General features: G+C 40.6%; 1 protein-coding gene across 21 annotated transcripts in view; it reads left to right on the top strand.

Annotated features, from left to right (window-relative positions):
- Positions 1-10,831, top strand: part of MEGF11 (multiple EGF like domains 11) — a 407,430-nt gene extending 396,599 nt beyond the window's left edge. For 8 of the 21 annotated variants that reach the window (XM_053592998.1, XM_053593009.1, XM_053593000.1 and 5 more), the window contains one exon: positions 6,632-10,831. In XM_053592998.1, the coding sequence (XP_053448973.1) occupies positions 6,632-6,855 (224 nt within the window). In that variant the 3' untranslated portion in view covers positions 6,856-10,831. Of the gene's footprint in view, positions 1-143; positions 1,690-6,631 lie in introns of those variants that run through there. The other 13 variants (XR_008380531.1, XM_053593010.1, XM_053593002.1 and 10 more) reach the window with 7 other exon arrangements.
- Positions 10,832-15,499: the final 4,668 nt, after the last annotated feature.

The following is a 15,499-nucleotide window of genomic DNA, read 5'->3' as shown; positions in this document are numbered from 1 at the left end:
TGAAACAGTCAGGAATTCCACCTGGAAGAAACTGCATACCCTCCCCCACAAAAAGTTTAAAAACCACAGGGCCTGGGGCTGTTGGGCAGCTCTGTCCAGGAGGAGCAATCATAGTATTATTAATGAATTCCTCTTGATTTCAGCTGCACCTGCTTAGCAAACGCTTGTGGGTTTTTTATAGATGCCAACTAAATGTCTTCGGAAATGTAGAACGTCATTATCCAGCCAATTAGTACAAGTTAAATTGATTATAAAATCAGAAATAAAGTCAATCTACTTGCCCCAGAGACTTCCTGTCGTTGCACTGGTGAAGAATGCCACCCTGCACCTGCTGGCTTTCTGGGGCTAAAGGAATGAAAACGACACCCAGTGTTAATATTGTATGGCACTCACCTTCAAAAGAGCTCTGCCTCCAAGAGCAGAGCAGCCAGGACAAATCCCTAACACATGAATCTGCAAGTTGGATCATCCCTCTAGCAAATCTACAGGTGAAGCCCCAGAGGAAAGGTCATGTCCTACTCCCAGGTCTAAATGCCAGAACATGCAAAATAGAGGGCTTTGGAACTCTATCACATTATCACTCTCTCATTTATTAACTGTGACGCTAGACTAAGCTTTCCAGAACTCAGTTTCCCCATCTGCAAAGTTGGGATAATTATGCCTGTCCAGTTGCCTAATGCCTGTCCTACTGTCTAACAAGGTTATCATGAATATCCAATAAAATCACAGACGGGAAGTATTTTTGCATATTGTAAAGGTTGTACTAACGTAATGAGGCTGTCCTTTGGTCTCTAAGTTCTGTTAAAAAGAATTTAAGACAAACTGAAAGATGACTGATGGCAAAGGTCTCGATGGCCTAAATCTAGCTGTGCACCAGGATCACCTAGAAACCTTGTTAAAAATATAGATGTTCACACCCAATGTCCTCAAGATTCTGATGCAGTACATCTAGCGTGGGGCCCTGGAATCTGCATTTGTGAGGAGTATCTCAGGGTATCTTATGCAGCTTATTACCCAACTATCATTGGAAACCACTTAGACTGACCCAGATTTCCCTGATTATTATTCTCTTCTTTCAGACTTAGCTTTAGATATACCCTGTCCTAACCAAAAACAGCTGGCTGCCTACAGCCCTCGGAGAGATGGTCATTAGAAGTGGGGTGAGGCCAGGAATGGTGGCTTACTCCTATAATCACAGTGTTTTGGTACGTGCTGAGGTAGAATTATTTGAGGCCAGGAGTGCGAGACCAGCCTGGACAATATAACGAGAGTCCATCTCTCTCTCTCTCTCTTTTTTAAACTAGCTGGTCAGGGCAGCACATACCTGTAGTCCCAGCCATTTGAAAGGCTGTTGCAAGAGGATAAATTGAGCCCAGGCATTCCAGGCTGTGGACTGAGCTACAATTGGGCCACTATACTCCAGTGTAGGTGGGAGTAAGGCATCGTCTCTTTAAAAAAAAAAAAAAAAAGTTGAGCTTAGGGCAGGGATGGTAAGTATTGTGTTCTGAGTCAGTGAGCAATAAGGGTGAGTCACCATCAGAATTTGTTAAGAAATACAAAGCCCAGGTGGCACCTGTGGCTCAGTGGGTAGGGCACGAGCCCCATATACTGAGGGTGGAGGGTTCAAACCCGGCCCCAGCCAAACTGCAACAAAAAAATAGCCAGGCATTGTCGCGGGCGCCTGTAGTCCCAGCTACTCAGGAGGCTGAGGCAAGAGAATCACCTAAGCCCAGGAGTTGGAGGTTGCTGTGAACTGCGTGAGGCCACGGCACTCTACTGAGGGCGATAAAGTGAGACTCTGTCTCTACAAAGAAAAGAAAAAGAAATACAAAGCCCAAAAGAACTGTCTGAAGACAGGTCATCCTCAGCCTCTCAATATACATGAATTACTCTCTTGGGGGGCATTATTCTAGCAATTTTCTGTGAGTTTTGATTTAAGCCACCCAAATGGAGGTAAGCATCATTATAAGAGGTAAGCCTGAAAATGGAAAAGACAGCTCTACCATTTCATGACTATTACCTGAGACCTCAGTTTCTCAGAGATATAGTGATTGGCAGAAAGATCCTTAAGGGTCTTCTCAGTTCTGAGCCTATCCATGACTCAAGCATGAATAAGCTCAGACAGGCCGAGACACTCAGTTTACGAGCATACAACTTTCCTGTGCACTGTGTTGTCCTGTACACTGTGATTAGGGTGGTTACTTTAATAATGCGCAACCATAAATGTAAAACAAAACCAGGCAGTGGCCCTGCCTAGGTGTCATTTCATTCCTGTTGTATGAGATCATACATCTGACCTCTGAGTGCAGGGAAGGCCTCAGCAGGCATACGGCCAGACAGCCAGACTTTATTTCACCACTCTGGCTACAGTCATCCTTAACTTACAGAGAATTTGTGTAGACAAATGTACCAGCAGGTGTTAGGGACCAACACATCAAAACAAGACTTCAAAAAGAGGAAAATATGTCACTGTTCAGAACTATATAGAAATGCCAAGGGTGTGAAATAAATCTCACTAATTGGCTAACCCCCCAAATAAACATTTAATAAACTAGTTTGTACCACAAATGAAATGACTTCCCTAAACTACTGGGCAAAACCAAACTTGCTAAGAATTAAGAGTCTAAGTGATCTAGAGATGGAGACTACTTAGACTACTCAACACCTTTTTGTCTCCCCTTTTCCCACTCAGAATGATCCTCCAACAAACCATCTCTTGAATAATTCCCTGTCAGGCAGGCATCTCAAAGTGCCATAGAAGAAATCCTCCCCACCACTCTCCACCATCCTCATGATCCTGGAATCCTTCAGCCCACTGTTGCTGCTGCTCTCTAGTGTGCTCTTTGATATTTTCTGTACAGGTTGGTTTGATGTCCAACGTCCAAATCTCTCCTTGCAGTCACCTTGGATTCTTAGGTAGTGAGCAACCCACTGACATTCTGAAAAACTCCTTTTTGCAGTATTCTCCTAATCCTGAGAACTCCCTCCCATATCCTTGTCTCTAAATTAGAAGAAGAATGCTAATTTACAGCCCAGTAAGAGAAAATATAGTGCAGCCTTCTGTTAACAGAATTGAGAGAGCCCAAGCCTCAGTGGCACAGGCCTGTAGTCCCAGCTACTTGGGAGGATCACTTGAGTCTGGACATTTGAAGCCAGCTGGGCAAACATAATAAGACTCTGCCTCAATTAAAAAAAAAAAAAAGTCATCAAAAGAAATTATAGTAGGCCAAGAAGCAAGATGTGGATGTTTGGTGGCTGGGTTTTCTCCAACAGTTAAGTAAACTGGGCCTTAACTGGATATTAGTGTTAATCTAGAGGCCAAGGTAGGTTCAGATCCACTTGTAAGGTGGCCTTAGAAGTCATTTCCTTTCTGAATTTTGCTGCTTCCTTTATAAAATGAAGACGTTTAGTAATTTCAGAAGCCACTTCTGTCTCTGCTAGTATATTACGTAGCAAAATTTGGGGGAGGTAGGAACTAGATGAGAGCAAATGCCAGGGCATGATAGGACTAAGCCTTGAATCCTAATGCTAATTACAGGCCTTGGAGGAACAACTCCTGACGCTTGGAAGCTTGGGTAGCTTGGTTGATGATTCCCTTTTCTTTGCAAAATGGGACAAGGGTGAAGTGTAGGTGGGGCTGTAAAAGGATAAGGAAGTATCTAAGAGCGGCAGGTTATTCTTCCCCTCACTCTGCCCGCCCTCATGGATGACTCAGCTAGAGAAGAGAGTGGCTTCCTAAGGCAGAGTTTTCCTGTTTGCCTTGCCCATCTCCACCTTCTAGTTCCCTCTAGTTCTCAGAGATGGGACCCACATTAATCCATAATTCGACACCCTCCCTCACCATCAGCACACATATACATACACACATACACCTCACAAATTTTTCCATCCTGTCTTTACCTCTAGCCCCTGTACAGAAAATAGTCTCTCTGAACCTAATTCCCGTCCCCCAGACCCCAACTACTCTTTTGTCCATTCAGGTACATCCCCTGCTCCAAAGCAAACAATTTATTCCAGAAAACTTAAAAGCAGCCCTGACCTTTCTGGTGAAAATGAGAAGTGGGGTGCTATTGACTGGTTGAGGCAGCTCTTTTAGGCGTTGAGAGCTGGGGCTTCAAGGCTCTCCCACTAAATTATTCAAGGATGTTCGCAAAAAGCTTAGGGCTCAGCCTTTTTCTCTCAGCAGGGCTTGGCCCCATAGATAAAAGGTATTCCTAGTTAGGATAAGGTGAAGATACTGAGTTTGCTTTTAGAGATAAGAACAGGAGCACTGGGTTAAGATTTAGTGAGGGAAAAACATCTTGACTGGGTGTCAGGAGAAGGGAGGGGATAAGTCCTCACTAAACCACTTACTAACATCAGGCATTATACTAACCAACTTTCTGAACTTCAGTTTCCTCATTTCTAAAATAGTAATGATAGTCCTTTCTGCCCAGCCCCCTTTCACTGATATAATTGGAATGAAGATCATAAATGCTACACAAAGTAAACTAGCACTATTCCTAGAACACAGACAACTCAGATAGCTGCAATTACAATAGCCATCTCCCTTCTAAGTAAAACTCTCCAGCTTCTGAACAAGAAGCTCTGAGCCATATTGCCTTAGTTCTTAGTTGGTGAGTTCAGAGAACCCAAAATGGAACAGATGGGCCATTTCGGGGTTCTTGGATTTAGCAACACACCCTTGTACTTAAGAAACAAAGTACTCACCGAGAGGGAAATTTATGTAGTTTGGGCAGGTCACAGTCCAGAACCCATGACCACTTTCCCCCATGTGAGCCTCAACCTGCAGCTGCATCTATCTAACCTCCTTTCAGTAGTCTCTGCTGATACTGGTTGAGACTGTTCACCATACATCAGGAATATTTTCCCCTCCTCCTTTCTAGGGTCATATATTATATAAATCCCACAATCTAAGACCAGACCAAAGCCAACATCCCTCTCTACTGGTGGGCTAAGTTGTGACAGAAAATGATGGAAAAATGCTCTAAGCCTTGTTCTATCTAAAGCTCTTTAAGCAGCGTGAGAACATGAGGAAGTTAATTCCCCACTCTAAGCTTTGATTTCCTCATAAGCACACAGTAGGGTGGAGGGAATAATAATTACTGCTCTACCTGCAACACAGAGGGTTGTGAACACTTTAAGGAACTAATGGGTCACTACTTTTGTAGAGGACTGAGGAACTATTACCTGCTGAAACAACATCAACAGAACAGAAACCTGTACTAACAGAAAAGCAAATCCCCTCCTACCTGTAGTTGAAAAGCTACTTAGGGTGGCACACATCTCAGCTCCTTCAGCCACACACAGCATTCTGCTCTTAGGTGTACCTTGGTGGCCAAGGTACATCTAAGTCATCCCTTGAGTTACACTATCACCTTCACTTTTTAAAATTTTCATTAATCTCGTAAGTTGGAGGAAGAAAGCATAGATAAAGAGCAGCCCCAAATGTAAATCATGGTGGTTTGAGTGACAGTTCATCCAAGAATTTCACCAGCTGCTGCCTTTCATAGGAATACAGAGCTCAGAGGCCTCTTAGATCACTCTTGGTTACCAAGCCCCTGCAATGGTGCTTGTCTCTAGACTCCTTATCTGACAAAGCCCCACAGATAAGGATCCGAGCTGCCAGATTACAGAGGGTTTACTGATTTCTCCAGGGAAATTCTGCCTCTCTTGGAACAATCTGCAGAAGGCACTGATCTTCCCCCCAAAGCGGAATGGTATAGATACAGAGGTTGAAAGAGGGAGCTCTCCCTTTCTGTGACTTCCAGTCACTAAGGGATCTACTTGAATGAAGCTACAGTTTCTTCATTTTGTATCTGGAAACCAGTTTACATCCCGGTGTACCCTGAAGTCTTGGGGATGATGCAACTGAGAGGTGGCAGGAGAGAAGTATGAATGCTACTGTCAGAGAAAGATACTGCTGGAACACATTTCAGTTAGCATTCACAGCACTAGGGTAACCAACCCCAGAGGCTTCCTAGAAAACTTCCCAAAGGCTGGCTTGAGACTAAGGTACTTTTTACAGCTCTATTACACTTCACTCAGCCCTACTGTGATCATGGGGTCCTGGAGGGCAGGAAATACTGCTAAGAATTTACCACTTAAGAGACTGCCAAATTGCTGACATCTGCAGTAAAACACACATGCCTACTTCTCAGCTTAAGCAGCTATCACAAAAAAAAGCATAGGCCAAGGAGTCCCAAGTCACGGATCCAAGTTTTGGCACTGTCATTTACTAGACGTCTGACCTCAGCTAATTCACATCATTTCTCTGGGCCTTCATCCCAGAAAATGAAGGCTACCAACTATTCTTGCTGGATTTTGTAAAAATTAAATAACAAATGTTTATGAATAACTGTGAAAGCATATTATGAATAACTCAAATAAATACCTGACTACTAAAACCAAGAATGTTACTATCCAAAAAACCAGTTTATTTGGAAAGAGAGCTCTGCCTACCTGGAAAGCACTCCTCAACACATTTAATAAGTAACTAAATCTTGGAATATTATAGGCTTTCCTAGCCCCAGGATCCTGAAGGCACAAAATCTCAACTGTAGTCTGCTTCTGGTATTTATGCAAACACTTACGTCCTTGCTTGTCCTAAGAAATCTCTCTTGCCTTGCAGATTACATGAAAGAATCCGTGTGCAGTTCCAGTACTTGTTCCTTGAATAGCAGCGAAAACCCTTACGCCACAATTAAGGACCCACCCATCCTCACCTGCAAGCTTCCAGAGAGCAGCTATGTAGAAATGAAGTCGCCTGTGCACAAGGGGTCTCCATACACAGATATGCCATCCTTGTCGACATGTAATAAAAATATATATGAAGTTGGTAGGTGTCTCAAATAACTTAGTGAAATCAGGGCAACAGTGCAGCATCTGAAGTAAAAACAAGCTCTCTCCATTCACCCTGTCTTGACGATACACACTTTTGTGCTTTTTAAGGAAACCAAGGTGAACTGCCTTTCCTACGACTGCCCTCCTCTCTAAGCAAGAAGTCAAATTCTGTGTCAACTCTGCTTTAAAAAACCCAGGACTCATATGAATCAGAAATACTAGGGGTGGGGAATGGGTACACACACACACACACACACACCCACTTCAAGTGACTGTTGATACAAATCTCAGTTTTTAAAAAGTAATCAGAACTGACATTTACAGGTTTCTAAATCACTTTCTTCTACCTTTCCCAGTTTAACCTATGTCCCTCATCGATAAGAGCCCTACCTTTAGGATATAAATCTCTTGGTGTTGACCAGAGGTTGGGATGTTGACAGCATAAATGCCTGCCTAGCACTTCTCCCCAAGTTAAATAGATCTCTCTTCCCTTCCAAGAAGGCAACCAAAGCTAATCTGTTCTCTGAATTCATTTTTCACTATATTCCTTAGAGCCCACAGTCAGTATGGTCCACGAAGGCCGCGGTCATAACTCCAGCTATATCCAGAATCCATACGACCTACCTAGGAACAGCCATATTCCTGGTCACTATGACCTCCTCCCAGTAAGACAGAGCCCTGCCAATGGACCCTCCCAGGACAAGCAGTCTTAAGAGGGATAAGCTTCTCTCTGTCACAGCATGCTCTGCTGAACATTCTCTGACTTTCTGAAAGAAGACAATCCCTTGACTTGAAATAATGGTACAGACTGACTCCAGCTGCATGTTAGTTATTACATTCTCCTGGAACTAAAGAAGAGTTTCCAAGTGGGACTGGGGTAATTGTTCAAGGAATTCTGTTCACAAAGTGAATCCTATCACCTATACCCCCCCCAAATACCCTGGATTACATGATTTTTAAAAACATTTTAAGATAAAGCTACTCATCAACATCAGCTAAATACAGCATATGTTGTGTGTGTGTGTGTGTGTATATATATTTATTTATCTGAAGTACAATGCTTAAAAAGCATGTAGGTGTTACAAACCCGGGAGGGGAGAGGATGACTTTGAAGCACCTGAAATGTATTACGTGCTTTTGGTTGCTGTACCATCAACTGTTTCTATTACTGAAGATAATTAGTACATAGACATGAACTGTTTTAGTATCAATCCTGCAGTACCTGTACAATATGTCGGGTCCATCAAATTACAACAGCCAAGTTTACAGAGTTTAGTATGTAAACTGACAACTTCCATTTTTGAAAATAAGACTTTAATAAATAACAGATTAACTTTCTCTCTTTTGCCCCATAAGTAACAGTAGATTGGGGTGGAAGGGTGGGGACATTTCTGAAGCACAGCAGTCTCTTTCAGTCTATGATAGTAATTTGTAGGGCAGCTTTAGAAAACTTTACCAACTTAAAGTTTAAGAACATTGGGAGTCAGTCCTGGCCTTGTCAGATCTCTTTAGTCCATCCAACACCTGAGTTTATTCCATGTGAAATGGGGCTCTAAGATGATGTTTTAAGTAAGCAGCCATAGAGTGGTTAAGAAGTGTCCCTAAAAATAGCTATATGGCCTCCCCAATTTTTGTTGGTTGGTATCCCTTGACTCAGAAGAATACTTGCATTCAAGCATTTCTTCATAAATCTTGACCTTGATGTAGTATGGAACCTAAAAGTGTAGAAGAAATTAGACAATTGTGGATATAGCAAGTTTATGCTACTTAAAGTGCATTATGCTTTTTGATGGAACGCTTTTTAAATGAAATGATCAAAGAAAGAATGGACTGTAACCAGCTGCTGTAACATGATGTAAAACTTTATCGTAAACAGCATGAGGATGTGAAGTGCTTCTGCTGTAGAACTTAAAACCACCACTAAGATGATCAGACACATATTACGATGAGCTAATGCTCCAGACTCCACTACTGATGAACACAGGTAAACTGAGGCTCAGACAAGTCAAAATGCAGCCACCTCCCAAGCCCTACAGAGGACCTCCTCAAAGAACTTAAAAATAAAAAGGGCAAACCTAGAATCTAATGGCCACTCCTGTGCCACTCCATTCTCTACTACCGTCTAGCCAGTAAAAAACACGTCCATAAAGGTACACAGACGAGGACCTCAGTAACTGCAAAGCTGGAATACTGCTGCAGGAAGTGTGAGAGTCTGAAACCCTTAATACAAATTGGAAGTCTGCCACAAAACCCATTAGTTTGGACAATAACCAGAAAAAGAAAGAAAATAAATAAACAAATAATTCCCCTTCCCCCATTCCACTCAAGGTATAAGCAAATTTTATTGTTAAGAGAAAAATATATAATATTTACATGCATGCTGCATGTGTGCATGGGAGCAAGTGACCAGCAACAATAAATTTCCTTTCCAAAAAAGCCTTATTAAGATATAAATACTAGAAAGTTACTTTGTAAACCCAAGTAAATATTTCTCATTCATATGTAGAAGGAAATATAGGTGAGAGACTTACCTTGGTATTTCAGGGCAGCAAGTGCCCGATTATCTTTGTGAAGCAAGGATGAAGAAGCATGAGAAGTCAGATCAGCAAGGAGAAACTCCATCTCAAACTCAGGTTTTTATCTTCTTCCCTTATCCTGCATGTACAATAACTGCTACCTGGCAAACTGCAAACAAGCAGCATCACTCAAGTTTCACCTCTGTTTTGCTAACTATCCTCTGGCCAAAGGTGTTCAGCAAGAGGTAGAATGGCTAGAGCATGGAGTCAAGAGATTACAGTGTTACTCTGGTCAAGTCAATTGCCCTTTCTGGACTCCTTTTTCCCTCCCATGCACAAAAGAGAAGAAAAGCAGAGTGAGAAGGGAACTCTAACAACCCTTCAGCTCTCACATCCTAACCAGGGGTCCTCAAACTTTTTAAACAGGGAGCCAGTTCACTGTCCCTCAGACCGTTGGAGGGCCGGACTATAGTTTAAAAAAAAAAAAGACTATGAACAAATTCCTATGCACACTGCACATATCTTATTTTGAAGTAAAAAAAAACAAATAGGAACAAATACAATCACACAGCCTCATGTGGCCCAATGGGCCACAGTTTGAGGACTCCTGCTAGACTTTTAGAAGAAATCTAATACCTCCCAAATCAGGCAATACAGATCAGAAGGGAAAAGTAGAGGGTGTGATTAATCTACAGTAACAATACCTGCCTTCACATATCTAAGAGTTGCCAGTAAAAGACATTTCAATCCTATAAAGCAAAGCAACTGTTAGAAACGTCTGCCTAACGCGGTCACAAACAGGCTCGTGGTCGGCCTAAACTTGCGCACTGTGCATTTTATTGATGACTTAGAAACATCTGTTCAATTATTTTTCAAAAACTAAATTTTTCAATCAAATAAAGTGATATGCATACAATTCAAATGAATAAAAGAAACACAATTATCATACAATAGCATAAACGACACTGAAATGGCAATACTTTTTTAAACCACAGATTTGTAATATATTTGTTCACTGTGCAGAGGGATAACTTGTACAAAATAAATTTCTCAAACTAATTTAACAAGAATGCCTACTGTTGTATTGCCAATATACCTTAGGTTAAGGGCTAAGGTAGGGCTAAGAACTAACCTACATCTTGTATGGGCACTTTAAGCACCTGGAAGAGTTAAAATTATTCCAAAGATGCTTGAAAATAAAGTGGAAAAAAATCGTATCAAAATTTTATCTTATTTTATTTATTTTTATTTTTATTTTTATTTTTTGAAACAGCGCCTCAAGCTGTCGCCCTGGGTAGAGTGCCACAGCTCACAGCAACCTCCAACTCCCGGGCTTAAGCAATTCTCTTGCCTCAGCCTCCCAAGTAGCTGGGACTACAGGCGCCCACCACAATGCCCAGCTATTTTTTGGTTGTAATTGTCATTGTTGTTTGGCCGGCCTGGGCTGGATTCAAACTCACCAGCTCTGGTGTATATGGCAGGCCCCTTAGCTATTTGAGCTACAAAATTTTAACAAAGGAGTCTCTTCCTTTAGAGCAGGCGTCCTCAAACTTCTTAAACAGGGGGCCAATTCACTGTCCCTCAGACTGTTGGAGTGCCGAACTATAGTTAAAAAAAAAAAAAAAAAAAAACAACAAACGGGCGGCGCCTGTGGTTCAGTCGGTAAGGCCTCGGCCCCATATACCAAGGGTGGCTGGTTCAAACCCGGCCCCAGCCAAACTGCAACCAAAAAAATAGCCAGGTGTTGTGGCAGGTGCCTGTAGTCCCAGCTACTCGGGAGGCTGAGGCAAGAGAATCGCTTAAGCCCAGGAGTTGGAGGTTGCTGTGAGCTGTGTGAGGCCACAGCACTCTACCAAGGGCAACAAAGTGAGACTCTGTCTCTACAAAAAAAAAAAAAAAACTATGAACAAATTCCTATGCACACTGCACATATCTTATTTTGAAGTAAAAAACAAAACGGGAACAAATACAATTCACACTGCTTCATGTGGCCTGCGGGCCACAGTTTGAGGACGCCGGCTTTAGAGTAATGAATGGGAGCAAAATGTTCTTATTCATGTCCAAGAAATATTTTAAAATTTCGTACGCATCAGTATACAAAAGTTAGAGGGTTTCTCTGCTTTCACTCACAGAAGAATATTATAGCTTGTGCTTATCCTTAAAGGCACAAAGGCACTTCTATGAAATGGAGGAAAGGCAACTGTAAGGGCCACCTGATTTCTATAAATGCAATGAATAGCTTTCCACTGGAAGAAGTTTTATCATCCAGTACGGTTACTCTGGTACATCTGCTCTAGGAACTTTAAAAACAAAATCTTTGTGGTGGGCGCCTGTAGTCCCAGCTACTCGGGAGGCTGAGGCAAGAGAATCGCTTAAGCCCAAGAGCTGGAGGTTGCTGTGAGCCGTGTGACGCCACGGCACTCTACCCGAGGGCGGTACAGTGAGACTCTGTCTCTACAAAAAAAAAAAAAAAAAAACAAAATCTTATGCCCTAACTGGTAAAGCAGCAGCAGGATTAATCTTGTAAGAAAATACAGTTAAAAAAAAAAAAAAAAAACTTACTGAGTACATTCAATGAGCTTAAAGTTTCTCCTCCATGCTTTCAAAGGGTTGCATATAATTTTCATATTTAAATCAAACCAAAACATTCTAACTTATCAGCTCACAAGGCTTAAAAGACCCATTCAGAAAAGATTACTAATAGATAATTCTTAAGGATTGGGGGTTGACACCTCAGTGAAAGAAAAAAAACATAATCAAGAGTTTTGAGGCTAAAATGTTATTTACTGAGAGCAGTTTAAAATTATGCCCTATAAGTCTGGGAATATCACCCAGTACCACAAATGGTAACCAAAGGCCAATGGCTACAGGCTGTGCGCTCAATACAGAAGATTTAAGAATGATGCATTCTGAAGTTGGCTGGGGTTAGAAAAAAATAAGAAGAATGATACATTCTATTAGCCCCATTCTTCTGACCAGAGGGAAGAAGGGGCCCATTTAATCAGTATGTGGCAAGAGGAAATGGAAAATCTTTTGAGGAAGGGATGAATGGATGAATACATGGAGGTTCATTATGCTACTATTTATACTTTTGTATAATAATCATATTTTACATATATATTTATAGAATTGTAGTAGATAATTATAATTCTGTATAATTTTAATAAAAAATTTAAAAGCCTAAATGGTAACTCTCAGACTGCAGCTCCCCAAACTACACCAGAATGAACCCTTAGATTAGTCTCCTCACTCTTTTAGATATGGCCCTTCCTACTTATCCTAACAGAATTTTCAGGGGGAAAGGGAATAGATATAAGAAATACTGGATGAGTTGAGTATTCCTTATCTGAAATGCTTGAGACCAGAAGTGTTTCCGATTTGAGATTTTTTTTTTTTTGATGTTGGAACATTTACGTATACGTCATAAGACATCTGTGGGAATGGGACACAAGACTAAACACAAAAATTCATATTATGTTTTGTATATACCTTGTACACACAGCCTGAAGGTAATTTTATACAGTATTTTTAATAATTTTGCACATGAAACAAAGTTTTGTACATTTAACCATCAGAAAGCAAAACTCACTATCTCAGCCACCCATGTGGACAATCTGTGGTTGTTTAGCATCACCATCATTCCTGACTCTGAATTTATATGCTACTGATAAGCCATCGTCTTCTTACACTTATTTACACATAAGTAACAGTAAAAAAATAATGATGTATGATTAATAGATGAAAAATAATGCATTCAGGGTAACGAAGCAGCACAGTAGCACTACCAGAATACCTATATCCACAGTGAAACAACAGCAACAACAAATGACAGCAGGCCTTCAGCTGCCATAAATGATGCAGTGTTTTGACTAAAAGGTCAACTATGTAGTAATCTCCTTGGGGATACTGGATGAGCTGTGTGTTATGTGCCTACATTTTGACTGCAACCTGTTGCATGAGGTCAGGTGTGAAGTTTTCCACCTGTGGCATTATGCTGGCACTCAAATTTCAGATTCTAGAGCACTTTAGAGTAAGGATGCCTCAACCTATATGAACAAAGCATACTCCTGACCACTGGATCTTACAGTGAGGTAATTCCAAAAGGGCAGGGATCAATAGAGAGTCCCTGTGATTAGTAGGGTGCTGACTATGTCTTTTTTTCTTTCCTAAATTGCAGAGCTACATTGGACCACTCTGAGCAGTAGTCCAATCCAAACACACAGAAGGTAAAAGCTCTGGCCTTTAGCTTCAGCTATCAGATTCCCTTCTCATTCTAGCTTCTGCTCCCAAGCCATTGTCTAGCCCAGCAGATCACTCTCCAGACTCTTGGGTAAGAGAAAGCATGGGGGGACATGACATCTTACAAAGTACAGTACTGTTATTTAGGGATCCACTTTAATATGAACCAAAACTATTAACTGAGGACCCTAACTGCTTCCTCCAGAGTTGGTTTAACGTCAAAGATATGGTATGCTGAGAGACTAGAGGTTGTCAATAGGGGAATAGGTACCAAAAAGAGTCTGTTTACTCACCAGATATGGGTAACAAAATATGAGATTTTGTGGTTTGGTGCAAGGTTAATTTCTACTGACTCAAACATAGGAAAGGAATCCTGCTGGCTGCTAATTCTCACTACTATCACTGATACTGGTAACAAAGTTGTTAGTACACTGGTACATAACATTTTGTGCTCACATCTGTGTCAGGAACGATGGATCCTACGCTTAAAAAATGTTGAAGAATTGAATTCAAATGTTTAGATATTATAATTAGATCACTACATCAACAGCCCAGAAATGCTATGTATATCATGTTACACGCACACATAAACCTAAACACTTGGATTTAATCACTGGTTCTATTGAACAGCTAGTTCGGTGGACTCATCTACATTCTTGGAGATTCCTATGAAAGAAATAATTTTTTTTAATTAAACACAACATGTTTTTAAAAGTTCTCTCCCAGACATGAATATATTTTAAAGTACACATTAAAAGCCAGCAGACTTTTTTTAACACTAAAGCCGTAGAACAAGCAGTTCTCAATTTACAGCTGATGTAGTAGCCCAACAAGTGCTCCTCACCCTTACCACATATAGTACTTTGATGCATATTGTTGAAATTGACAGTCATTTTGCAAATGTTCAGAAAGCTTTCATCTTTTTTAATGGCATTAACATAGACATCTTAATCAAGTTATTGTGATAAGACCAATAATACTTTGCAAAGTGTATATCTGATTTTTACTTATCTATAAAATTGCAATTTGAGTTAATGTATAATAATTCAGCTTCAGTTCCTGAAAGTTCAGAGCCTCAGTTAGATATGGGATGAACCCTAGAAATTATTTAATCCACTTGTGGCATTATGCTGGCCTCATTAATTGGAAGAATGTGAGGCTCAGAAATGAAATGACCATAAGAGCTGTTACTAGAATCTGTCTTTGTCATCCAGTCCAGTGTTCTATTATACCTGTTACTTTCAATCTTTAATTCAGAGTTTAGCATATTTTCTAATACTTGCCTACAGTATCCTTCCAAATATTCTCTATTCTCCAATTTAATTCTCAGAAAAATGGACACTTTCAATTCAAATCAACTCTTAGCCTAATGGTCTCCTTTGTGTAAGCTATAATGACATCAGCATTTTATGCCACTTTATTGTTACCATCAACCTCCTGCAGTTTGGTGAAACATAATCATTCCTTAAAACGTTAGACTGAGAACTCGGGTTTATCTGGCATATTCTACAGATGAATGTTAAGGATGATCTGCCAAATTCAAAAAAGGCATGGCACCAGCACTGCCCCACCAGAAGAAAAATCAGTTCTCTTTTCTTTAACACTAGTGTCACAGCACCCTATCTGGCTATTCACCTAGCCCATTAAATGATGTGGCAGAAGAGGATCCTTTCATATCTTTGTTCTTTAACACAGTAAGTGGACATCTTATAGAAAAACCTATATAAAATTGGTATTTTATTATGAATTTATTTTCAGGCTTGCATTTGTAAGACATCAGAAAATCAATTTCCATTTTTCACTTCTGTTAAACTAAAAAAGCTCCATAAATTGAAATCCAATAGGTTAGAATTAAGTTCTTTTTTTGTTTGTTTGTTTAGAGAGTCTCACTTTATCATCCT

The sequence above is a fragment of the Nycticebus coucang genome, chromosome 6 (assembly GCF_027406575.1).
Source record: "Nycticebus coucang isolate mNycCou1 chromosome 6, mNycCou1.pri, whole genome shotgun sequence".
NCBI lineage: Eukaryota > Metazoa > Chordata > Mammalia > Primates > Lorisidae > Nycticebus > Nycticebus coucang.
The sequence above is the reverse complement of the archived record's forward strand: the minus strand, read 5'-3'. Positions and strand labels throughout refer to the sequence as shown.